General features: G+C 48.1%; 1 protein-coding gene across 1 annotated transcript in view; it reads left to right on the top strand.

The window, feature by feature from the left end:
- The window catches only part of LOC138472562 (mitochondrial import inner membrane translocase subunit Tim23), a 540,823-nt gene that overhangs the window by 105,056 nt on the left and 411,603 nt on the right, over nt 1–24,164 (top strand). The window contains exon 3 of the mRNA XM_069610797.1: nt 4,377–4,470. Within this exon, the coding sequence (XP_069466898.1) occupies nt 4,377–4,470 (94 nt within the window). The remainder of the gene's footprint in view (nt 1–4,376; nt 4,471–24,164) is intronic.

Raw genomic sequence — 24,164 nt, 5'->3', positions numbered from 1 at the left:
CTCGTCTTCCGATATGTAGGCCAAGCATCCATAGTTTTCTCGGTAGCAGCAGTTCTCCTCCTTGTTTGGCATGATTGCAGGTACACCAGGAGGAAATGTCTTCCATGCTGTAGAGGAGGTCCCAAGCACGACCCGCACTCGAAGCTCCCATTTTGAAGTGCAAGGAACGTTCACACTAAGATACGTGACGTACGATGATCAAATGAACCAGCAGAAAGCTGCAGTGGTGCTCTGCCCGGTACCTATCAGACCGGCAGCACTTATTGAAGTACCAACATCAAAGAAAACATGGACCGTAAAGTACCCATTGAGGAAACCATATCAACAAATAAAAAGGAATGAAGATCGTCTGAATACAGTCCCTGAAGAGGCCAAGAAAGTCAGAAAAGCAAATGAATGGTGATGTCACAAGAACTCGGATTGATTCGCAGATAAAGAAAACGACAACTTGTGAATAACGAAAAGAAACGAAACACCATGGATAAGCGACATCCTGAGTTGAAGTAAAAGGACCATGTCAAGTATAAGAAGCTTATGCCATAAAAGCGATGAGATATGCAACCAGTTTACACATGTACATATGCTTGGAAACGCAAGAAAGCTGAGGAAATCGTGCAGCTTGCTACGCTTAGTAGGAAATTAGATGCGGCAAGCGCCATATATACATATCTACCTCAAAAGGAGCACTTTATATAATGTACATGCCACTTTGCAAAAAAGCAGAACCAACCGCAAGTTACCAGAGGCCCCAGGAGAGAAGACCTGCAAACAACTGGAATCGAAAGCCAAGGACCGAAACGAAACTCAGAGGCACGAGGCCCATGCAACGAAACCAAGGTCTTTTTAGCTGACACAGGCTAATGCAATTCATGACGCCAAGAGCGGCGTATCCTGTTCAAAGGAGTCGAGATAAGCAGCAGAAGGCAATTGGTGGACAGAAAGCTAAAATCAAATACACTAATTACATGGATATGAGACAATTTCACTGTGCCTAAGACCCGTGACCTGCCAAGCAAGAAGAGTTGGGGCCTTCACACCTACGCGCAGCCTTGAGCCATGCACAGATATCTGTTTTCCCAGACAGAGAGGCAGCATAGAGGCCTGCAAATTAGAAACTAATTGACGCATGGCCAGTGGGTCAGTGATGGATGGTGGGAGGCTAGGGGAACTGTCTGACACCCTGCACCTGGCTGACCATTCTGCATGCTGCTAAGCAAAGTGGAAAAGTACAAGGTGACATGGTATCGACCCAATCACAATGTACCAAGTAATCTAGGATCCTATAGTCTGTAGAACCAATGAGACATCGTACTTTTTGTGACCTTTACAATAGTCATTCTGAAGGAAGTGCTTGGAAGCCCCACCTGATGCTAGTTATCCAATCCCCTCTCCTTGTTACCGTATACAGATATAGTACCTATAGTAAAGTTACCTTCCTATAACCAATAGAATTGCATGCAACATTTTTAGCGTTTCACATCGGCGATGACGTGTTTTTAGTATAAAAGATGTAATTTTTGTGAAGTTCATTGGAGTTGAAGCGAGAAGGAAGATCGCGCCACTGCTGATATTCTTAACTCCCTGTTTTTTGTACTTGTCATTAAACGGACTCCCTTTGCCAAACCATTGAATTGTCATCATTGATTTGATACTTGAGTACTAATCTGCATCCCCATCCATCTCACGGGTGCTGCTATTCCATCTTAAAGTGCTGTTTGGGAAAACCCTGGTCCTATGGGCCCGCTGGGGTCCCTCCTGCACAATGTGACTAGGCTCAGGCTGTTGATTCGGTGATTCGTCCTCCCAACTGTCGTCCGAAGCCCATCATTTCCGCATCTTTCTATTTCGACTAATTCTGTCTCAGAATACTCCGGCTCGTACTGGTAGGGCTGCATTGTTGTCATTATGCGACAAAATTAAAATGGATAGTAAAGATAGTACTAGTATCTGTTCTCACAGGCTACGAGCAACGAAGATAGCTTAACAGAGCAGAAACAAGCCACAGGATACACCAAAAAAGACAGTTAAACAATTGAAAAAGCGACTTGTGTTCTGATGAGAAGCGGCCTGTTTATACTTATTGAGGAAAGGGGCGTCCTGCCATTTCCATGGAGACACGTCATTAGCAGTAATGCAGAGAACGTTGACCCGAGATGTGCATTAGTGTTGAGAAATGGGCCGTACGTATCTAGTAATGACCGCTTCAGCGTCGGGGGATATGATTTAGTGCCACCAGGGCAAGTCACCTTGGGGCGATGCAGCAACGGATAAGATTTGCACAAGATGGCTGTTCCCTGCTGCCTGATTTTGCGCGTGTACCATGGTAAGGTGCCTAGGAAATGTTTGTACGATCGATCAACGTATGCTTAAAAACACATGCCCAAACACTCGGGACAATAACATTTTTAAGCGCACTATTCCTTTAATGCATTACTTTTAATAATAATAATTTTGCATTTATATAGCGCTACGAACCCTCGGGTATCTGAGCGCTACTTACCCACTTTTATAGTGACCGGGATAGAGTAGACTATTTGGAATGGAAGGTTTACACGTTTTTGGTTGGCTTGCACCCTGGCAAGCACCCACGTTTTTCTAGTTTGAGGGAGGGAACCCTACCTCTAGGAGTAGAGAGAGATGGGTTTCTTACATAAGTCAATACACATTTATCAAAAAATGAAGTTGTCAGCCTACTTACTCCATCTGACCACACGTCCCCGAGCCTTTCATAGCCACCAAAAGTGGTTTCCCTTAAGGTTGGAGCCTTGGACTAGACAAGGTCTTGTGTTGGAACACGCCCACATCAGTTTTACATCTTAAATGGGGTAAAACATTCTGTGGCAACTCAACAGCAACACTTTAAACTGAACCTGTTGTAACCTGAAGATTAGAGCAACCTCTGTTGCATACAGCTTCTCTCCGTTCCCCTGCTTCCAGAATTTCAACATCTTCCTCTCATCTAGCCCTCAAATGATTTAACGGGGCCATAGTTGTACTATAAATGTCCTTGTTTAGAAGCTATTGCCTTTGTGTCAACTCACACTTTAATCTAACACCTCTACAGCAGGAAGACCTCAGGAGCTCAAACGACCTGTACAACTGGATCCTTGATGCGTGCATGATATGTAAATACTGAAAACTGCCCTCTCAAGTTGAAACTCTGATCCTTATTTGTTAATGTTTGTAATTTGTCAACAACATATTGATAATGTTGAAATGGATGTAGAGCTGAAAACTTGGAGTGCATATTGTGGTTTAAGGCAAGGTACAGGCAGACTATATAGGTAGCAATGTGGGTGATCAACATGTGGAATCCCTTGGTCACTGCCATGTTTCCTCCATTACTTGCCTTTATAATATCCTTCTACTTAAGAGGAACCAACTAAATCTGAACTTGTTAGTAATATGTGCATCAAGAACAGGTTCCACTAGTGTAAATGGGCATGGCAACTGACAGTGATTACTTTGTGGTCTTCGCCAGCCCTCGCCCCCTCATGCTCCACCAGATAGTCCCTCCATCCCCTACACACCCCCTAGAAGGATACCTGAGAATAGGAGGTAGACTATATGAGCTACATTTTCTTTGACAATCTGACATGAACCGCTGCCTGTGCTAAGTCTGCAAAGTAATTAGCCTTGTGGATTGGCATTGTAAGGCGATATCATTTAAATGTGTGCCTTGTACTACTTGATGAAAATTTAAATAAGATATTTTGTCTAATTTAAACTATGCGTGTTTGGAAACTAGTACTAAAGCATTGCAGAAACATTAATTTTACTGATCCTGTACAAAGGTCTAGCAAACAACTTTGGATAATAACTTTATTAATTTCACTTGTGGGCTTAGTGGCTGCTTTACGTTGTTTTTGTGCAGGCTTTTGCTGAAGTTGAGCGATTCCATACATTTAGTGATTAATGTCACACACCCTTCAGGGGGTCTGCTTGAGAGCATGTCTCAAAGCCATCACGCAAACGCACAAAAAGGAGCAATACCCATTTATTCTCAATTTGCCCTTGTGTAATACTGTATTCTACAGACGCCATAGAATGACTTGGTAGGGAATGTACCAACTTCCAGTCAGGCCTTGGCCCTCCAACAGATGGTTTTCTGGTGCAATATAAAAGTGCTTTGAAATATAAAGGCATTGTTGTGGCAGTTGTGTAGTTGCACCATATAAACATTTATGGTATGTGAGGCTGTACCTGACGGATCAACAAAACCTATTGGCTTTACCTGTACTAGATGCTAGTCTTATGATTATGTGAGCATGCAAGAGGCATGTTTGCTGGCCTTAAAACATTTTCTCTTCTGTGATTTTCAAGAATTGATACATGACATTTGCTCATCTAATTTTGCTTAATTTCTTTTGTTACAGGATACAGAGGAATTTATTTTACCGACGGGAGCTAGCAAAACACGTGGCAGGTTTGAGCTTGCTTTTTTCACCATTGGAGGATGCTGCATAACCGGTAAGTTTACTATTCATTTTCTTTTAATACTCTATGCCTTGTATGAGGATTACCTCTGAGTGAAACCTTTACTACACCATTTTTGTCCACATAATAAAACCGTCTCCCCGTCAGGTTAACTTTTTTTTTTCATACGTTACTCCTTTTCGGTACAACGTTGATACATTGAAAGTCATTTTTTTCGATGTATTTTTTTTTCTGTGCCAATTTTTACGATCGGAAAACAGGGTGTGGGCAAGGAATATACGGGGTGGGGCGCCAGGAATAGTTAAATTAATAGGGGAAGGGAGGTGTTTAGGGCAGGTCGACCCCCCCCCCCCTTCCCCGGTACACCCCTAAAAAGAAAACACATTTTTGAAGTTTTTGTTTTTTAGAGAAATCGGCAAAAAACATTATTTTTCACTTTGTCAAAGTCTTGCAAGGTAGGCATTTTGGTTAGGCACCTTTTTCTTTACTAACTTAGGATGGTTCAGTCTATATTTGGTTTCTTTCATTATTCCAGCTTCTCATGTAGGTATGCCCGAATAATCAGTAGATAAGACAAATATCAATTAACTCAATTTCTAAGTCTAACCATTTTTAAAAAAAACTTTATTTATTACGGTTACAGCGTTAACTATGCATTACATGAGTTATTGTGAATCCTTTTACAGCTAATATGTAGCGGGCTCATTACCACCTCCCATGGTCCTTTCTCTGCCACCTCTTTAGTCTGTGATGCTCTGATGGGTTGGCGACCCGTCAGGGCTTTGGGGGCCCAGAAAGTTCGATACCAGGCGGGATTGAAATGTTAACGCCGGGAACCGGAGCCCAATACCGGGGCCCAGCAGTCGGTGAAGCAGTGGAGAGCCCCCTTCTCCGCCACCAGAATCTCCCAGACTTTTATCCACCGGAGAGCTGGAAGAGGACCTTCCTGAGTCTTCCACTTCCGCGCCACTAATCTTAGCTGCTAGCAGTAGGTGTGTCAGCAGTTTGGCGGATCGGCCCGTTTTAGGATAGTAGTGCGGGCTCGCCACCACAAGAAGGACTACCTTCGGGTCCATCGGGAGTTTGCGTTGGGTGATGTCTTCCGCGATCTGCAGGACCTCCTTCCAGAAGGCCTGTACTGTCGGGCATCCCCACCATATGTGGAAAAAGGATAACCGCTCACCACAGCCTCTCCAGCAACTCGGGTCAATGTCGGCATTGCAATGGTGCAGGCGAACTGGGGAATAATACCGGCGGTGGAGGGGCTTCAGGGCGCTTTCCTTGTTTGTGACGCAGCTGGATGTCGAGTTGATCCTGGACCATACCTCCACCCATGTCTGGTCCTCTATAGGGTGACCCAAGTCCGCTTTCGGACATGTATGGTTGTCTGTCCTTCAGCATGTCCTCCTGGAGGAGGCAGTACAGTTTGGTAATCTGACCTTGACCTGTGCTTTCCTCTGTCGCCTGTTCAAGCGGGTGGAGGTCCCGGGTAGCTCCCCGACAGACCGCGGGCTGCGATATCCAGTGGCAGAGTTGGATGTATGCAAACCTCTCTCCTTCTGTCAGATGAAAGCAGGCTTTGCATTCCTCAAAGCTGAGTGGGTTGTTAGCCTCGTAAAGTTGGGAGAGGGTTCGGAGGCCTCCTTTGGTCCATCGGCTGAAGCCAGCTGCCTCCATTCCTGGCCTGACGTCAGGGTTCCAGGTGACAGGGGAGAGTGGGCTCAGGTCCCTGGGCACCTTCCTCCTCCGTCGGGCCCATGCTTAAACGGCCGTTTTGGTAGATGATAGCATCTGAGGTCCATGGCTCTGAGGGGACCCTGGGATGTGTACCAGGGAGTGTAGTTGTGGCTGGCATCTGGATTGCTTGATGCGGGACCATTTCGGGGGGGGTGGGGGGGCTTCCGAATTTGCCCAGGCCGCAGCGCTCGCTAGTTGGGCTGCCAGGAAGTAGTTCATCAGGTTGGGGAGCCAGAAGCCACCCCATTTTGCGGCCCCAGTCATGACCCTCCTAGGTATCCTCGCTCTACGTCCCCTCCACACGAATTTCGCTAGCTTCCTCTGTAGATGTTTCAAGGCCTGTGTTTTTGGGAGATGGTGGGCAGGAGAGCGGCGCACAGGTACAGCAGTCTAGGGAGAAGATTCATTTTGCATCTGTGACCCGGCCCAGTAGAGAGATCTCTTGGCTGTCACATCGTTGTAGGTCCTCCAGTTTCGTAAGAAGGGGAGGGGGGAGTTAGCAGTGTAGAGCTGTTCCGGATTAGCTGTGAGGCGCATTCCCAGGTAGGCCGTTTAGGAGGAGCTCCATGCTAGTGGGCAGAGAGCCTGGAGGTTGGCTATGAGGGGAGCATCCAAGTTGACGCTCAGTGCCTCTGATTTGGAGTAGTTCACCTGGAATCCAGCCACTCCCTCGAAGGCCTCCAGCTCGGCCAAGGTAGCGGGCAAGGAGGATTGGCAGTTGGTGATGGAGATCATCACATCGTCGGCGTATAGGGAGATCTTGAATTGTTCGCCGTTTATTTCTAGCCCAGTGATGTTCTCGTTGGCTCGTGTCCTTTGGGCGAATGGTTCCATGACCATAGCAAAGATCGGGGAGAGCGGACAGCCTTGTCTTGTCCCACAAGAAAACCGGATCGGCGGTGAGGTCTTCTGATTGAGGTGGAGTGATGTTCTCGGGGCTTTGTAATTTGCTAGCACCATTTTCTGGAATATCGGGCCAAACCGGAATGCCTCCATGGTGAGGCGCATGAAGTTCCATTCCACCCTGTCGAATGCTTTGGTGGCATCCAGAGTCAAGACCGCCAGACCCCGTTCTTGGGTTGCGACTTCGATGTTATTGAGCGCTCGACAGATGATGTCCATGGTGCTTCTCCCTCTGATAAACCCCTCCTGGTCTATGATAGTTGGAAGGATTTGTGCCAACCTATTCGCCAGTACCTTTGAGTATGCATTAGCGTTCACATTGAGCAGGGATATCGGTCTATACGACGAGCACTCCTTTGGGTCCTTGCAGGGTTTCAATAGCATGATTGTGGTAGATTCTTGCAAAGAGGGCGCAATAGTGCCCGTGTCCCGGAAGGAGTTAAATAGCTCTGTCATTGGGTGTAGCAGCATGGGGCGAAAGACTTTATAAAACTTTGGTGGAAAACCGTCTGGGCCCGGGGTCCTGGGTTTCAGGTTTTTGAGTACTTCATCCACCTCTTCGGATGTGATCAGGGCTTCCAGGGAAGCTCTGTTCGCTTCTGAGATGTGTGGGATGCGGGCGTCTGCTATATATTATTCTTGGAGGGACTGTGGGCGGGGGACTGAGGGCAAGGTGTCGGTTAGGTGGGCTGTCGCCACCCGCAGTTTCGCTCCTCCGTGTAGGGTTATTCCTTTCGGGTCCCTCAGTGCAGTAATGTGGTTCCGTCGGCGGGTTTTGGCTAGTTTGTTTACCAGATATTTATTAGCTTTGCCATTCGCGTAGTAGCTCTGTTGGGTCCGGAGCAGGGTCTGGGTTCTGTCCTCTGCATAGGGGGCTTCCAGTTTTGTACGAGCTAGTCTGACCATCTTGGCCGCTTTAGGCGACCACTTCCGTTTTAGGGCCGTATCGGCCTCCCTCATGTCCTTCTAGTTGGTTTCTGTTTATGGTTAGCCTCCTCGTATATGCGGCAGCCTGAGCATCAGTTCCCCTCTGTTTACGGCCTTCATGGCTTCCCATCTTTTCGCTGGAGAGGTGAGGTCGGGGGGGGTTTCCTTCAAGTAATTGCCATTCGCCTTGGCTATAGTGTCACGCACCGCCATGTCATGCAGCATTGGTTCGTATAGGGACCATCTACGCCATGCCCCGGCAACCAATGGGGCTGGGGGAGGTCCCCGCCCAACTAAAGAAACAGAAGGAACAAAAATTAACCAAACTGACCCAGATGGGCCTCAGGCTGGAGTGACTGTCCATCCACTCGGCTGGGGCATTGCGTGGGACGCCTGGGTGCCAAGAGTGCAGGTTCCGGCATGAAGTGCTGAAGGTCGGTTACTGCTTGTGTGCGGCAGGGGTTCCCCCCCCCCCCCCCCCCTCTTGGGACTTTCATCCAGGGGCTATGCAGGGGTTTTGGTGTTGAGCTGCGTGCTTTATCCGTCGGGAAGGTGGATTTGTCCTCCTCGGGTGTCGAGGGCTCGCATCCCATAATGCTGCTTGCCTCCTCCAGGGCATGGATTATCCTAGTTTGGTCCTCAAGCGCGAACTGAAGTGAGGCCGGGTAGAGACAGTTATTTGATTTTCCGCCCCTGCAGGACGGTCGTTGGCGGGCGAAGGACTCTCCACCGTTGGACCGTGGGAGCGGCCAGGTCCTGGAACAGCTGTATGGCGGCTCCCTGGTATGTCAGGTCGCCTTGTGAGTGGCTCGCAGCTATGATCCCTGTTTCATCGAGAGAAAAAATGCACTCTGGTGATTACTTCAGGGCTAGCCGCCGATGAGGTGTTCCTGCGGCCTCGCAGTCTGAGTGCGATCGAGTAGGAGTAGTGACATTTCGCAGTCTGGGGGGGAGAGTCTGTCGGAGGTCTCTGATGTAGGCTGGGAGGGCTTGGTCCGGGATCGAGGCGGGAACCCCTTTGATATGCATTTTCTGCGGGTCCTGTTTTCCGGGTCCTCCTGCTTGCGATGCATAGTTTCGGCGCTGTCCTCTAGCGTCTGAATTTTCTGTCGCAGCTCCGCAATCTGCGCTGAGTGTTCCAGGACCTGGTCCTCGTGTCCCCAACCATATGCTCCACCTCCTCCACGCAGTTTTCCAGGCCCTCCATCTTGGTTGTGACCTCAGCCATGCAGTTGCGGAACTCAGTTTTGATGTCAGCTAGGAGGCCCTGGATATCGTCTTTTGTAGCCCACTGTCCTTGGGCCCTTGCGGGCGAGACAGGCTGGGTCGGGGGGGCGGTCTGGCTGCTTAGCCAATTTCCTCCACCTAAAGGAGAAACCTATGTCTGCTGACTTTGGACCCTTCTGCTTGGACATCTTGGTGTCCGATCGCCTATTACTCTGGTGCGTGTTATCGGCAGGCTGGTGTTGGAGGGTGATTCCAAGTGCGGTCCCTTCTTCGTCTCCGCTGGGGGCTTGTATCTCTGATGGAGGGGTGGGGGGTGGGGGGTGGGGGGTGGGGGGGGGGTGTCTCACCCCGAGTGTCTGTTGTCTGGTCTCTGCAGGTGGGGGGCACATGCCTCCCGGGGTTTCTGGAGCTAACTGCGGTGTGCCAGGTTGCCCTCAATCAGGTTGCCAGGTGAGTGCTGGGGTCTGGCTCCCCTTCACTCTTCAGGGTCCGATTGGTCCAGACTGGGCATCTGGATAGAGCTGGGATCACTCCCCGGCCAATATCTGCTGGCGTTGATAAGGAAGCTGGGCCACCAGAGAGTTATTGGTGCCAAGAGTGGGGTTCCGGGGTGGTTCCCCAGTTCTGCCAATATCCCCTCCCCCACCCCAAAAAGCCTCCCCAGGCCAGCGTTTGCTGAAGCTTACCTGTTGGGTGCCTGTTGTTCTCGCTATTATGCTGTCTTTGGTGTGATGGGGCTGTCCAGGCAGATCCTCCTGTGTAGTCTATGTTGGCAAGGGATCACCAGTGTCAGGCATGTGGACAGGGACCCCACTGCCTGGCAGCCACGTGCGGCGAGGATGGGCTGGTGCCGTGTCTCTGTGCCCTCAGTGCTGTGCAGAAGAAGGGGGGGGGGGCGGCCCTTAAGGCCGTCTGCTGGGCCGTTGATGATCGGGGTGAACAGTCCCCGAGGGGCCATTGCCTTGGGCTGGGGGGGGTGGGGATAGGGTGTCTCGGGCCTCTCCAAAGCTGCTGTCAGGATCCGCTGGCTTGTTGCAGGGCGAGGTGCAGGTTCAATCCGTTAGTGGGCCGATTTTGTCCGATGCTGGGCCCGTGCTGGGAGAGGGGGAGGGGGACGGGGAGGGGGGGGGTGCTGTATGTGGGCCCACTGCAGCTCCTTGGGGACCCAGGGACGGCAAGGCGGGTCCACAAGGGGCCGTGCTGGTTCAGCAGCGGGGTTGACTCGGCACCGCCTGCAGGAGAGGCACCTTTGCTGGGCCGACCCCAAGTCCAGTCGTTGATGGTTCTGACCCGGAGAGGGGGCAGGCCAGGAAGCCCTCCGCAGCTCCCTGCTGTCTCGGGGCTCATGTCAGGTGCGTGATGCCGCTTGGGAGGAGGCGCCGGGGGCGTCCTGCCGCCGGTGCAATGGTCGGAGGTGGAGGGAGCTGCTGCGGTTCACCCTGCCAGGCAGGCGCAAGGTCCAAGTAAGACTGGTCCGCCGCGGAGGCCAGCGAGCCCGGGGGACCCCCTTGGTGCCCCGCATCCCACTGGCGGGGAGAGTCTGCTGTCCTGGGGGGCTGGCGTCAGGCTCTGATCCCCTCCAGGGGTGCCAGGTTGGAGCAGGTGCTGCGGCCCCTCAGTCATCAACGCCCGGCTGTCTAGGGTCCTCGGTGGGGGGGGGGCGCCATCTTGGAGGGCAGATCCCGCCTCGGGGTGAGCTCTTAAAGTTGTGAACAGGGGCTTCCCTGCTCTGATTTTTGCTCCAGAGTCAGGCTACTGGCTCCCAGGGTATTCTTCCGCAGTTTAGGATGTCTTCATGCCCGGGTTGAAGATATTAACGTGAGTTTAATGGCTGTAAATCCTGGGCATCCCACGGAGCTCTCAGTGAGGCGTCCGTACCATCAGCGCCTCAAGCCACGCCCCCAAGTCTAATCGTTTTACAGATCCAGTCGCACATGGTTATATCGCATAGTTTGTGACACAATACTTGAAATTTCAACCAATGCAATTGGTTGTATACTAATTGACCTTTTCACAATTGGCCTCGGGAGAATTGACCTCGTGAGAATTGACCTAATTTACAAGGTCAATTAGGACATATATGCGGGGGGAATCCCCCAGCAAACCACCCAATCCAAAACCCCCTGTAACCCCCCCCACCCAAACCCCTTGTATTTATAATCCAAAACCAACCCAATACATGTATAAAATAACTAAAATAATATAAAGGTCAATTGTGCAGAAGGTCAATTTGGGTAATACCATGTAATTCACTTCTTGGAATGTTGACTGGCTTTATAAGTAATGCACTCCATGTCCCCTAAATTATCAATTACCATAGACGTTCTCAAGTTTGTTATGCATTTTATTTTGTAACCTCTTGAGTGCAATCACTGATGCCGCAATTCAGAGGCTAAAGCAGACTTGTTCAACCTTTTTGAATGTGGGACTGAGCATTAACTTTTTGTCTCAAGCGGACCAGCGAGCAAATTCTACGACCTCACCAAAAGCAGTATCGCATTAGAAAGCGATAGATACCATGTGACCTTTGACACAATAGCATCGAAAGCAGTGGTTTTGCCATCCAGTCCCAGAGATAACATTTGGTGTCGGGGGCAGCGAGTATTGTAAGGCTGCCTATCCATCATAAATGATACAAGGTCAGTGGCTTGTGATTTCTTTCAGTTTTGGTGTTAATATTCTCCTGAAATAGTGCGAGCAACCAAGCAAAGCAAGGCAGCTATAAGGATTTAGGGAGGGTTTTGGGAAATGTTACGACCTAGAAATTATTTTCAAATAGAGTTGAGAGGTAAGGCTGTTCCTAATCAAAACTCTCATTTTAAAGCCACTCGGCGCTTTAATTTGTCTGATGTATTGCTGAATGTTCTTAATGCTTATTTTGCCATGTGTGGGTAATTGACACACTTCGGATCAAAGGGATTATTATCACTTAGGACGCCGCGGTTGTGGTCAGTCCTTTCTTTCTCTGTGAGGGGGCAGGCTTTGCCTCGTTTTCCTCTCCCCACCGGCATTATATTTGCTGCATAGGTCGCCCGCGCAGCAGACGGGCCATAAGCGTGCCGTCTGCGTGCTTAAGGCAAGCATGTCTGTGACCGTGCGACGGACGTGGACGGTTGACCTTTATACTATTCTAGGAGGAAGCTCCTGTTGTTGGCTCCCCCGTGCACGCTATTTCCTCCTGGATGGACAGATGTTCCAGCTAAAGATATATTACCATGTGTGCAACAGTGGCCTCAAGGGGCTCATAACACTATGGCTCTGTCACTCTTGCTGCTAAATATCCGGTCACTGCCTGTGAATGCAGCGGACATCTACTTAATCTGACGGCCACCCTGCTATGCTGTGCCTCACTGAGACGTGGCTACAGGAGGGCTCGGCTCAGACCCTTGTTCAGGCTATCCCTGATGGTTACAAGGTTATCCATTTAGATCAGCCTGCACCTCCGCATGGAGGTGGTGTTGCTGCAATCTTTAAATCAAAATTTTTGGTCACTCAGCTGTGCTACCCTCACTCTTTGGCTATGGAGGCCATGCTACTAAGATGTGTGATCTCCCCTGTTTTCACGTGCCATGTGGACTTTGTAGCTGTTCTCCAAATTAAAAATACGCACTTGGCTGTGCTGGGTGATTTTAATCTGAAATTGAACTACCCAAGGCCCTTACCCTTGATTTTATTCTTTGATAGCCTGTCTGACCTTGATCTCCAACAGCATGCTGCAGGACCCACCCATAAGCTGGGAAATACTCGATGTGGTACTAGTGAATAAAACCTTACTCCCTTTTCAATCTGCTGAGCCTATAGTATGGACAGATCACTACTTGGTGACCTGTTCGCTTGAACTAGTGCGAGCACAACCTAAGATTCCTCCTGGTTGAGTCTGGCAGCGCTTTTGGCGTTCGGCCAATTTAGAGGGCTTTGTATCCTCTGTATAAGGGAAGTGCAGGGCGGCTACTGCCACTTCTTTCGCTCCTTGCTCCTGCACTCCAAGTAGCAGTCGAAGTGGCTCCACGTAGGCTTCCTCCTGAGCCGTGGTTTTCAGAACAGCTGAAATCTGCCCGACTGAAACTTAGACAGGCTGAACGGAAATGGTGCTTTGCCTATGACCACATTCTTAAAACTCAGTAAGGCTTGCTCCACAGCCTATTCGGCAGCTATCTTGGCTGCACATTTTTTTAATCTGTCCCAGAAAACTGAAACCTCCCTGTGTCGGCCTAGGCCCTCTTTGCATCAGTTAAATCCTTGTCTCAATCGATTAAGTGCGTCCCTACTGTTAGGCCTACTCAGGAACTTTGTGACTCGTCTCAGTATTTCATTAAGAAAATTGAGACTGTTAGAGCTAACATTTCAGCTAGTTCCTCATCAGCTGTTCTAACATCTACCACTGAGAACTTGCTTCCTAATTCTTGTGGGCTAGCTGCGCTGCCTGGCTGGTCTTCCTTCCCTCTTTTCGGAGGAATCGCTATTCAATGCCATTCAACAGATTAAGTCTAGTGCTCCATCTGACATGGTGCCACTGGGAGTTGTGAAGGAGATCTCTCCCGACTTACTGAGGGAGATCACGATGGCCATTAACATCTCCTGCCAGTCTGGGTATATCCCGCCAGAATTAAAGACTGCCACAGTGATCCCTTTCTTGTAAAAAGCCTTCGCTGGACTCTTCTCTTCCTTCTAATTTCCATCCTATTTCTCTTTTGCCCTTTCTCATGAAACTCCTGAAATTGTTGGTCTCATCTTCTTTCCTCTTTTCTTGAGTCATCTGATCTTCTTGACCCGACCCAGTCAGGTTCCCAGCCTGGCAGAGGTACAAATGTCCAGGCTGGTGGACACGGGGAGCGGCGCCCTGATTTTATTAGATCGATCAGCGTCTTTTGACACTGTGGACCATCCAACCCTGCTGTCCCAGATTGCAATATCTGGTCAAATGCTGGCCTGGTTTTCTTCATTCCTGGCCAACAGGACTCCATCTCTTTCCCTCCTTTCTCATCTGGTTCCTGCCACCTTAACTGCGTGCTGTCGCAGGGCTCTGTCTTGTCCCTCATTCTCCAATATTTACATCTGGTCTTTAGTGTGCCTCATTTGCCCCTTCAGCGTCCGGTGCTATTCTTATGCCGACGACACTCAGATCCTGATCTATTTAGATCTTGATCAGGCTGAGGTGTTGTCTTCATCGGTGCCACAATTGGCTAAAGTTGAATGGGGACAAGCAGAGGTGCTGGTGGTGGGTTCCCCTCCTGACCCTTCACTTTGGTCTTCTCCTTTTGGCCCTCTTCTCTTGGTCCTTCCTGTCCCTACAGCTAAGGTGAAAAATCTAGCTGTGATCCTGTCGTCTTCTCTCTCCATGGATGCCCAATTATCGGCTGTATGCCAAACGGGCAACTTCCATCTTAAAATATTGAAAAAGGTGCTTCACATGATACCGCCCCCATTGCGTCCGACGGTTGTTGCGGCCATGGTGTTTAGCCGATTTGACTATTGCAATTCTCTCTACCTGGAGCAGCCTAAGGGCTTGGTCCAACGACTCTAACGTCTGCAAAATCTTGCAGCACGTGTTGCAACAGGCTCACCCTATGGGGCCCACATTTCTCCAGTGTTGCGTTCCTTGCACTGGCTCCTGGTGTCTGTGTATTGGATTTAAGGCGCTCTTCATTGTCCATCGGGCTCTGCATGATCAGGGGGCAGAATATCTTTGCTCTAAATGTAACTGCTACCTCCCTAAACGCTCCTTGCGATCAGCATCGGCAGGTCTGCTCTGCGTTCCCCCCCTTTCTGTTGCTCCCTTGTTGGTGGCCGGGCTTTCTCTGTAGCCACGGCACAGTTATGGAATGATCTCCCGCCAGCAGTAAAAAAAAAACTGCATAACATCTGGCTTTCAGGAAAGCCTTAAACCTATGTTTTTGATTACTGCTGCTGATGACCGCTGACTCTCTCTAGCGCCATGATGCCCTGGGTGACCGTGCGCCAAACAAATTCTCGTAACATAAATATGGGGTTGAAATGGTGCATTTTACAACAGCAAAACTGACCAAAAAGCCATATAGTTTACAATCCGTTCTGAAGGATAACACGAAAATTCCCTATCACCAACAGCACACAAGAACATTTTGCAACACATTTTAATGATCAATGTGTCCAGTGTAAGCCAGCAGTGCCACTTTCATGCTGGTTGTGCTCAATATATGCCTCTGTAGAAACATGATTATGCTGGCTGTAACCAGTTTATGCCAGCATTGTCCTGTAAAAGCATGATATCTGCTGCCTGTACCACCGGGTGACCTTTTCGCACATTTTGCTTGGTGTCTTTAGACTTCTTCAAAATACACTTACAAAACCTAGAGGTTGTTTCTTTTGTACCCCGACAGATTTGCCTTTTTGATACTTGTAGGCTTCTATTCAAGATTGAGAGAGTAAAGCTACAAACGAGTTATAAATATTTGTCAAGGTGGCTTATTATAATTTATTTAGTTTTCACATAATCTCTACAGAGTAAGTGCAAAATAACATATTTGGAATGGATTGTGTCTTCCCACGTATTCCTTATGTTTGATAAATCCACTTCCAGCTTGCTGGGCTCGGAAATTTTTTTCACAGTAGAGGGCGCTGTGTGTCGACGTCCCTTGAAGACCTTTTGGGTTACAAAGAACAGTACCTATTCCAGAGGAACTCATTTCAGAAGAAAATAGATTGAAAGATCTACAAGAATGTTTACAAGATGCCAGTGGCATAGATACCTCTCCAGAGGCAGAATTTGATAGACCAGAACCTGGAGAACATGCAGAAATACCTTACAGAGCCCTTATGGCTAGAATTATGCAATTTATGGGGTGCACTACACCTGCACCCTCTTTCCTGCAAGATGATCTTACTGATATCTTGGATAAAGGCCCCCAAGAGGACCCTATTATCCCTTTTCATGCTGCATTGCAGAGGAAAATATCTGCAAATTAGGAGACACCTGAAGTTATCCCTGCAGTAAATAAAAAAAAAAAAACTCTCTGCTAAATAGTGTCTGCTTCAGACCCTGAATATCTAAGCAAGCACCCAACTCCAGAGAGTTTAGTAGTGCAGGCAGCGACGTCGTCTAGTATTAAGTTGGCATACTCCACTATACCACAAGACGGAGATGACAAAAGATTTGATGCCATTTCAAAAAATCTTTTCAGCATGCAGTATGGTGCTTAAGTCTATCAACTCCACTTGCACGCTAGCGAGATTCAGCCACACCCTTTGGGAGTGTGCTTCATCAGCGGCTGACTGTCTCACAGAAGGGGAGGAACGAGAAGCATTCTTGAACATCAAGGATGGGAAGGATGCGATGTGCGAGTCTCTCCAAACAGGCATTGACTCTGATGACCGCATCAGCAGAGCCATGGCGGCGAGTACCACAATCTGCAGATTTACGTGGTTGCCGAAGTCTGGTTTTGCTCCTGATGTGCAAACCAAACTTCTGAGTATGCCCTTCGACAGCACTTCTCTATTTGGCAAAAAGGCTGATGACAGCCTGGAGAAATTGCAGACATCAAAAGCAGCAGCGAAATCACTCGGGGCTGTGATCTGGCAAACTCCAAATCGCCGCACATGTATATCCTGGAGTGGAGGGTGGGGCGAGTCAGTTTTGTTTATACTCTGCATTCGGAAAAGGCAGAGGACAGCCAGCTCAAAGGGTCCAGAGACGATTCACCCGTGGTAGACGTGTCAAAGGTACCAAACCCACATCAGCAGGTGCTACTTTACCCTCAGCATCTGCATCAGTCGCTTCTAAACCCCTCTGGTGTCTCCCCTCACAAGACACCAGTTGGAGGCACGTTAACTCAACATCTGACAGAATGGCAGGCTATTACGTCAGATGCTTGGGCATTGGAGACAGTTGCCCAAGGTTACTGCCTGCCTTTCCTACAAACTCCTCAGTCATCCACCAGGGAACAACTCTTTGAAGTTTCCAGACCCGCTCCTTATGCAGGAGATTTCAGACTGCTAGAGAAAGGTGCCATAGAAACGGTACCTGTAACAGAGAGGAACAAGGGTTGGTATTAAACCTATTTTCTAATACCGAAGAAGGATGGAGGATTGAGACCCATCTTGGACTTGCAAGAATTGAACAAATTCCTCAGGAAAGACAAGTTCAAGATGGTAACCCTTTCTCAGATCCTTAAGGCCCTACAGCTTCAGGACTGGTTGGTATCTCTAGACCTTCAGGATGCTTCCATGTGCCAATCCATCTCAAGCACAGGAAGTACCTGAGGTTCGCAATTGGCAACACTCTATCAATTTCGAGTTCTGCCATTTGGGCTGACCACCGCCCCGGTGGTCTATAACAAGCTAATGGCGGTTGTGGCAGCAAGTCTAAAGAGGGAAGGGATTCAAGTCTACCTCTACATAGACGACTAGTTGATAAGAGCAGTGTCCCCGGAACAAGCTCAGATTCATCTAGATTGTGTTTGCCATTTCCTCCACAAGCTGGGCTTCTCCCTCAACTTGAAGTCGCAGATGAAGCCATCACAGAGACTCCAGTTCATTGGAGCAGTCCTGGACACATCCCTGGGGAAAAAAAGCCTTGCCACCAGAGGTGAGGGCTCAAGATATTCTACAGATGGTCACCAGGTTTCGAAATGCCCAACGTCTACCAGCCTTCGATTTTTTTTTTTTGAAGTTGCTCGGTCTCATGGCATCCTGCATTTTCCTGGTGCCAGAGGCCCGCCTGAGGATGAGATCTCTCCAGTGGGCGTTAAGGACCCAGTGGTCCCAATTCTCAGGAAAGATGTCAGATCTCCTACTAATCCCAGACAGAGTAGCTCGAGACCTTCAGTGGTGGGCCTGTCGGGAGAACATCTTGAAAGGAGAACAGTTTTGGCAACCATGGCCGGAGAAAACAGTAGTCACGGATGCCTCTCACGGGGTGGGGAGCCCATGCCAACGACTTGACCATAAGCGGTCGTTGGTCTCCATTGGAGTGCAGACTACACATCAACCTATTAGAGCTGAGAGCGATCAGACTAGCGCTGAAGCCTTTCCTGCCATCAGTACAGGGAAAGAATGTCCTGATAATGATGGACAACACAGTGGCCATGCACTACCTCAACAAAAGAGGGGGCGTAGGGTCACTGCCACTGTGCAGAGGGGCAATGCAGCTCTGGTTTTGGGCAATTCAAGAAGGAATCTCTCGATCGGCTGTCCACCTAGCTGGACAGAAGAACTTGACGGCGGATGCTCTGAGCAGCAGAACAGTCACGCACGAGTGGGAACTAGCTCAGGAAGTCCTTCAAGAGATCTTCGCCCTTTGGGGAACCCCTCAAGTGGATCTGTTCGCCACCAGTATCAAACGGAAGTGTGATCAATATTGCTCAAGGGATTTTCCCCCGAGAGGAGCTCTAGGGGACGCGTTCGTAATGGATTGGGAGTTTCCACTTCTGTACGAGTTTCCTCCAGTCCCCGTCGTTCCTCAAATGATCAGGAGGTTGAGAAGGTTCCAGAAACCCATGATCCTAATTGCCCCGGATTGGGCCAGGAGAACGTGGTACCTGGATCTTCTAGACATGTCCATCTGTCCTCGGATTCGTTTTCCGCAAAGAGTGGATCTTCTCTTGCAGAAGGGAGGTCGGGTTCTCTATCCGGATATCGGGACCCTCCACCTTCACGCCTGGTTTCTGAAAGGCTGGGATACAAGGATTGGGATCTCCCGGATGATGTAATGGAGGTGTTGCTTTCAGCCACAAGGCCAGCAACACAATCTTTATACCGCTGCTGTTGGAACACATATTGCAGCTGGTGTAGAGAAAAGAATATTTGCTTGTAGTACACCGATGGTGTTATATTTTTTTTGTTGCTATATTTGGCAAATTCAGGTCTTCAAGTTGGCACAATCAAGGGCTACCTCGCAGCGCTGTTAATCTTCAAGGGCACTGCGGAGGAGCCTTCATACTTCAAATTGCCCATAGTGATTCAATTTTTGAAAGGGTTAACTAATGTTTACCTCACCCCCAACCCCCTAACTCCTTTTCAAGTTCCAATGTGGGACCTAAACCTAGTATTGAAATTTCGAATGGGTACTCCATTCGAACCCCTTCATTCCTGTTTATTATAGTTTCTCACTCTTAAAACAGTCTTTCTAGTGGCTTTAACTTCAGCCAGAAGAGTGAGCGAATTACAAGCTTTATCTTGCAAACCTCCACATACAATCTTTCACAAAGATAAGGTTGTGTTCCAAGTGAAGCCACATTTTCGCCCATCTCCCAAAGGTGGTATCAGAATTCCACATCACACAAAAGATAACCTTACCCTCGTTTTACCCTCCTCCCCATCCAGGGAAAGAGGAAGAGAGATTGCACAGGCTGGATCCAAGGCGTGCCTTGAGTTTTTACATTAGCAGACTTGCGAGGATTAGGCAAGCAGACCAAATGTTTGTGGGGTATGCAGGGTACAAATTAGGTTTACCTATTACAAAACAAACCATCTCAAGATGGATTATATTAACCATTCGAAAGTGCTAGAATTTATTTATTTTTTATTCGGATTTATAAAGCGCACAGCAGCTCAAGAGCATTGTGGTGCTTGTTACAATGATGGGTGACAACTTGTTGCATATGCAGTACAGAGAAGTCATGTCTTAGATACATGGATAGCAGGAATACAGCTTAGTTTTATATAGTAAAAATAGGCAAACATGCTAGAATCATAGAAAAACAGATCATTTGTAGTGCATTTGAAGAGGGTGGGAGAGGAGACCCAGAGGGATAAGCAAGAGTTTAATTAAAGAGAGCAGTTTTCAGGTTTTTACGAAAAGCATGGAGGGAAGTTTCTGCTCGAAGTGCAGTGGGGAGGGTATTCCATAACTTGGCGGATAAATATGGGAAGCCTATTGCTTTGGCTCTATGGATGCGTGGTATGGCGAGTTGGTTAGTGTAGCAGGTTCTTGTCAGCTGAGTTGAGGTGGATCTCGATGGCGTGTCTGAGAGGTGGGTGGATTTTCTTGCTTGTGTGATGTGATCTCTTTTTGGAACACTTAGTGCTGCTCTTGGTGCGTTATTTTGAGTGATTTGGAGTCTATTTATGATTTTTGTGGAGGAGCCAGCAAGAAGAGCATTACAATAGTCCAGCTTGGCTCCAATGGTCGCTCTAGCTATAAAGAGGCGGTTATCCTTTGTTAAAGGTTTAATGGCGTTGATGAGTTTGGTGTTTAGTGCGGAGGCAGGGACAATGGCGCTGACTTGCTTGTTCATGGACAATGTGGCATCTATATGGACTCCAATGTTTTAACAGATGAGAGCACTGGGATGATACAGTTGTGAATGTTGAAATTGGCATAGTGAGAGTCTAGATTGGCAGGAAAAGAGCCCCCTCAACATCTCAAGGCTCATTCAACCAGGGGTATTGCAGCCTCTTCAGCTCTCCAAAGAGGAGTTCCAATTAAGGACATGTCTGTGGCTGCCAAATGGTCGTCCGCTCACACTTTCACTAAATTCTACAGTCTTGATTCCTCCTCTAGCCAGGAGACGAAATTTGGAAAAGCTGTGTTGCACTCTGCATCTTTAAAGGGGAACATTTCACTTTACTCCCGCCTCCTCTATATACTACTGCTATAGGAGTATATCAAAGATGAGGAATAAGTGGGAGGACACAATCCATTCGAAGAACAAGTTAATTACCAACTGTAACGTTCTTTTGACTGGATGTTCCTTCCACATATTCCTTATCGCCCCTCCCATCCTTCCCCGCAGTAAAACTTCCCTTGTAGTTGCAGCCTATGCTCCTTCAAGGTTATTAACCATTTCATGCAAAGCAAAACAGCATCTCAAAACAAAACTGAGCAACGGATGCTGCGCAAGACTATTTATACCTATGATGATGGCGCTGATACGGAGGCCTTCGAGGGACACCGACTCGAGGGACGTCGATGCGCAGCTCCCTCTACTGGGAAAAAATGTTCCGAGGACAGCAAGCTGGAAGTGGATTTATCAAAGATGAGGAATACGTGGGAGAAACATCCAGTCGAAAGAACGTTACAGTTGGTAAGTAACTTGTTCTTCTCCCAGATACTGGCTAGATACTAAGTGCCTAAGGTGCAGACTGGTGCCAAATCTTTGCTTCACCTACCTAAAGTGTGTGATTCTGGGCCAAATTATTTTATCTCCATGTGCCTTATCTGTCAAAATTAGAATTTTCTAAAGTTGATTCAGGTCACACTTTATGGTACTATTTAAAATAGAAAGTTATATATATCTATATAACACAGCCACGGTAGTGGCTGTGTAGTTATGGTTAAGTTGCTGTTTCCATAGGAAGAGCACTTTTTGGGAGGCTTATAACTCCGTTCCCCCTGGACGAATGCTCACCAAACTTTGCAAAAAAAGTATATGGGCCACTCTGAATATTTTTTTGCAAAGTTTGGTGATGTTTGGTCCAGGGGGGGAAAGTTATAGGGGGGGGTGGGTCCCAAAACGGCTGCTTTTCCCACAGACTGATTGGAGGAAAAACTTTGCGCACGCCTACAGCTGAAACTGCTGGACGGATTTTCACCAAATTTGCAGCAGGAGCTTGGTCCCGAAAGCGTGCTTTTGTAAATTTGGTGAAAATCCGTCAAGTAGTTTTTTTAAAACTACAAAAAAGTATGTCTCAAAAAATGTGTGATATCTATGTCCGCTCTGCGGCCGCACTTCCCTGTTCGCTCCGCGGACAAGATACCGATTGGCCAGGGGGGTTGGCGTCATGACTGCGGACACGTGACGTCTTTGCCGATTGGCTACAGCGAGCCGTGATGTGCGTCAGAATGTGTGGATGCGCCCGACATCTAGGATCTGAAGACCGCGCGGTCACCACCAGAGGCGAAATGCTGTTTTGGAAACTGTTTTGCTCTCCTACAGTGCGTGGGGAGGTTCACAGAGTGAGATGCGTTAAATACTGTGCTTGTTTGGGCGGCAGGTGTTAATGATCTATTCGCCATGGATGTATTCTCTATGCCCGCCTTGTTCGGGATGTTTGTACGTGCAGAAAAGGAGGGGTCTAATAAGGGTAGTATTTCAGTTTGTGCTGTGTCCAGGCACCTTTAAACTGTTCTAAGGACACTTGTGGTGTTAGCAAACTTTCAAATTGAGTAAATGTCGTCATTACATTTTTTCCTATGGTTTTGCTATTGATTAGTACGCCACCATGGGGGTGACATGCTGCAGTGGTTGTGGCCACGGCCTAGAGTCTTGGATGCATGGCCGTAGGCCATACTTCCAAGACTGTAGGCCCTGGCCACAACCACCGCAGCATGTCACACCCATGGATACACCTGTAGTATTGATTATCGATTAGATTGTTGTGGGGAGTGTGTAGAGTCTTGGGTGCATGGCCAAAGACCATGCACCCAAGAACAAAGTTATAAGAACTGGAGGTATAAGCCACTGCACACCCATACATTGTAAGATCTATGAACATACAGGTAGGAGTCTAGCCTCTGGCAGAACAAGTGAGGCATACCACACCTATCGATACAACCGTACTACCGCACATCACTCAGGTGGTTGTGGGGAGGATGTAGAGTTTTGGATGCATGGCTGCAGGCTGTAGGCTGTTCGCCTTACTCCTTAAACTCTAGGCCCTGGCCAGAATCACCACATCATATTACAGGAATGTATTCACCCGTACTATAGCTTAGCAGTCTGATGGTTCTGGGGAGGGTGTACAGTCTTGGGTGCATGGCCGAAGGCCATGCACTCAGGAACGACCTTATAAGCAGTGCAGTTATAAGCCAATGTATACCCATATATTCAAATATCTATGGACATATATCCAAATCTCTAGGTCCTGCCCACAACCACTGCAGCATATCACACAGGCACGTTGGTGGCTGTGTTATGGTGCAGTTGCTGCTTCCATAGGAAGAGCATTTTTTGGGTGAATTACAACTGTGCTCCCCTTGGACGAATCCTCACCAAAGTTTGCAAAAAAATATATCAGACACTCTAAATTTCTTTGGAGTTGTAAGGGCGGGGGGGGGGGGGTTCTTAAAACATTTCTTTTCCCCTTAGACTGAATGGGGGGAAAAGTTTGTGCCCGTGAACATGTGGCGCTTTCCATGATTGGTTGTGGAACGGCGTCAAGAACGTCATCTTTCTATGGTCCCCCCGCTATCTTACATTAATGTTTTGGAGTACACGCGGACATCGCCAGAAACACATACAAAATAGGACAGCATTGCACTTGTCACACTTATGTAATACTACTTGAGAAGGTGACCTTTGAGGGGGGTGGGATAGCATGTGGGAGCACAAACTGAAAAAGTGGACTTTTCTTGTCACCTAAGTCATACGTTTAAATGCAAGTTCATGTTCACTGTACCACTACCAATTAGTGCGCATGGGTTAAAATGTTTTTTGAAATAATATTGCCGTCAGACTGGCGTCCTAAGTTTTGAAAACTAAGGCCACCATCTGCACTGTTTGCTGGAAACCGCGAATCTGGAGGTGTATGGGTGTAGCGGTTCTCATAATTGGATTTCAAATTTTTTGGTTGGACGCTCAATACGGCCGCTCATCCGAGTGACTGTATAAGGGGCAATTGTTTTTTGACCTTGAGCGAAACGGAAACCTTAGAAGAAATTCAAGGAATGAAAGGGTAGAAAAAAATAGCAATCGATAAGGTTATGTTTTAAAAAGTTAGTAAGGGACATGCAATATCAGTCCACAAAGATTCTTCTATGCGAATCCATTGGTGTTTTATTTGCAGAAAAAGAATGGGGGCAGTAAAGTTTACTCTTGCCCACTCTACAGCGAACTGCGCTTCATTTTTACATTATCGAAAATGTAATTGTGCCAATATAACTGATGTATTATGTTTCTGCGCTGTTACATTTTTCCTGTAATATTGCCGAGTGCACAGGTTCCGCATTTGTAGGGTATGACTGCACGCATCCTTTTTTAGCATTAATATTTCTTGTTTGCAACGTTATGTTTGTG

This window comes from Ambystoma mexicanum, chromosome 8 (genome assembly GCF_040938575.1).
Source record: "Ambystoma mexicanum isolate Mex_15411 chromosome 8, UKY_AmexF1_1, whole genome shotgun sequence".
NCBI classification, from domain to species: domain Eukaryota; kingdom Metazoa; phylum Chordata; class Amphibia; order Caudata; family Ambystomatidae; genus Ambystoma; species Ambystoma mexicanum.
This window is presented reverse-complemented; position numbering and strand designations above follow the sequence as displayed.